Here is a 1813-nt window from a genome sequence, read left to right as displayed (position 1 = left end):
ACGCAATGCTGGCACACACACGCAACGCTGGCACACATGCAATGCTGGCACACACACATGTAACGGTGGCACACACACGCAACGCTGGCACACACGCAACGCTGGCACACACACACGCAACGCTGGCACACACGCAACGCTGGCACACACACATGTAACGCTGGCACACACGCAACTCTGGCACACACACACGCAACGCTGGCACACATGCAACACTGGCACACACGCAACGCTGGCACACACGCAACACTGGCACACATACACACAATGCTGGCACACACGCAACACTGGCACACACACACAACGCTGGCACACACACACGCAACGCTGGCACACACGCAACGCTGGCACATACACACACAACCCTGGCGCACACACACGCAATGCTGGCACACACGCAACACTGGCACATACACACACATGCAACGCCGGCACACACGCAACGCCAGCACACATGCAATGCCGGCACACACACAACACTGGCACACACACAACACTGGCACCCACTCAGGTTGCGTGTTCACCAATTCCCTTCCCTGTGCCTAGGCCCAGCCAGTGAGGACATAGAGCCTCCTGGGGTTTAAAAACTCTGTTGGAGCCCTGACTCTGCAGGGCCCAGACAATCATTCCAGCAGATCTGGGGATCTGCTCCAGCGCACCCAGGCGGGCAGACTGCCAGGGCTGAAGTATGTATCTGGTGTTCTTCTCCTGGGATCAGTTCCTGAAGTCCTCTTCTCCAACCTGCAGAGGTTGGTGGGGCACAGCTGGGTGAATGAGCCAGCACAGCCTCTGCCCTCCCAGATCCCCATGGGAATTTTAGGGCCACTTCTGGCTACAAGCCCCTGGGTTCCCCTCGCTGGCCCCTTCCTGTTCCTGCCTGGTTCACCTCAAATGTGGTGTCCACAATCTCATCGACAATGGCTGCCTGGGAGCGGAACTTCTGCTGATGCTGCTCCACGCTCGCCACCAGCTGCAGGTAGAGGAACAGGAAGTCCTGCTGCCTGTGGGCCGGGGGACACAGAGGCAGGGGCTGGGCTGACCTGCCGGCTGGGCTTCCTGGGCCCCAAAGCCACCCAGAGGCTCTTCTTGCCTGCCTCCTCCCTGCACAATTTATATGACCGCAGAGCTCCCTTTCCAGGAGGTCTCCTTTTCCACATACAAGAAAGCCCCACGTCTGCCTGTAGCACAGAGGCTTCTGGCATTGTTTATCCTCCTAACTGCCCATCCCTCCACCCTCCCATTCATCTGCCCTGTACCTCTCCATGCACCCACTCGGCCATCCGCCCAACCATCCACCCACCTCCTGATTCAGTCACTCACCCATCTGGCTCTCCAGCCACTCACAACTCACCGTCCCCTCCATCCACCTGCTCTTCCCTGTAGCCACCCCGACAGCCCATCGACACCTTCCATACTGTGTAGTCAGTCATCCACCTGTCCATCCACCCACTCATCCACATACCACATTACACATCATTGACCCATTCACACCCTCCCACCATCTTGTCAACCCATTCATCAAAGAACACCGGAAACAATGGGCCCTGCAAGGTGCTTCAAGGAGATGCAGATGAACGAGAGACTTTGCCCTCGGAGCCGATAGCTGCTGACACTCTAAGGCATGAACTTGGGTGCTGAGGGTCCTGGAGGAGAGAAATCTTGCCCAGTGCTGGGGATCTGGAAAGGCTTCTGGAGGCAGCATCAATGAGCTGAATCTGAACGATAAGTGAAAGGCTGGGCGCAGTGACCCACACCTGTAATCCCAGCACTTTGGGAGGCTGAGGCAAGCGGATCACTTGAGGTCAGGAGTTTG

At 57.5% G+C, this 1813-nt stretch overlaps 1 protein-coding gene across 1 annotated transcript in view; it reads right to left on the bottom strand.

The window, feature by feature from the left end:
• Positions 1 to 574: 574 nt before the first annotated feature.
• The window catches only part of CATSPER1 (cation channel sperm associated 1), an 8532-nt gene continuing 7293 nt past the window's right edge, over positions 575 to 1813 (bottom strand). Inside the window, exons 10-12 of the mRNA XM_037741668.1 lie at positions 1345 to 1414; positions 887 to 1001; positions 575 to 741 (exon numbers count right to left, since the gene is read on the bottom strand). Coding sequence (XP_037597596.1) covers positions 715 to 741; positions 887 to 1001; positions 1345 to 1414 — 212 coding nt within the window. The 3' untranslated portion in view covers positions 575 to 714. The remainder of the gene's footprint in view (positions 742 to 886; positions 1002 to 1344; positions 1415 to 1813) is intronic.

The sequence above is a fragment of the Cebus imitator genome, unplaced genomic scaffold (genome assembly GCF_001604975.1).
Source record: "Cebus imitator isolate Cc_AM_T3 unplaced genomic scaffold, Cebus_imitator-1.0 Scaffold102, whole genome shotgun sequence".
NCBI lineage: Eukaryota > Metazoa > Chordata > Mammalia > Primates > Cebidae > Cebus > Cebus imitator.
Note: the sequence above shows the minus strand (reverse complement) of the source record. Positions and strands in the feature narration are given on the sequence as shown.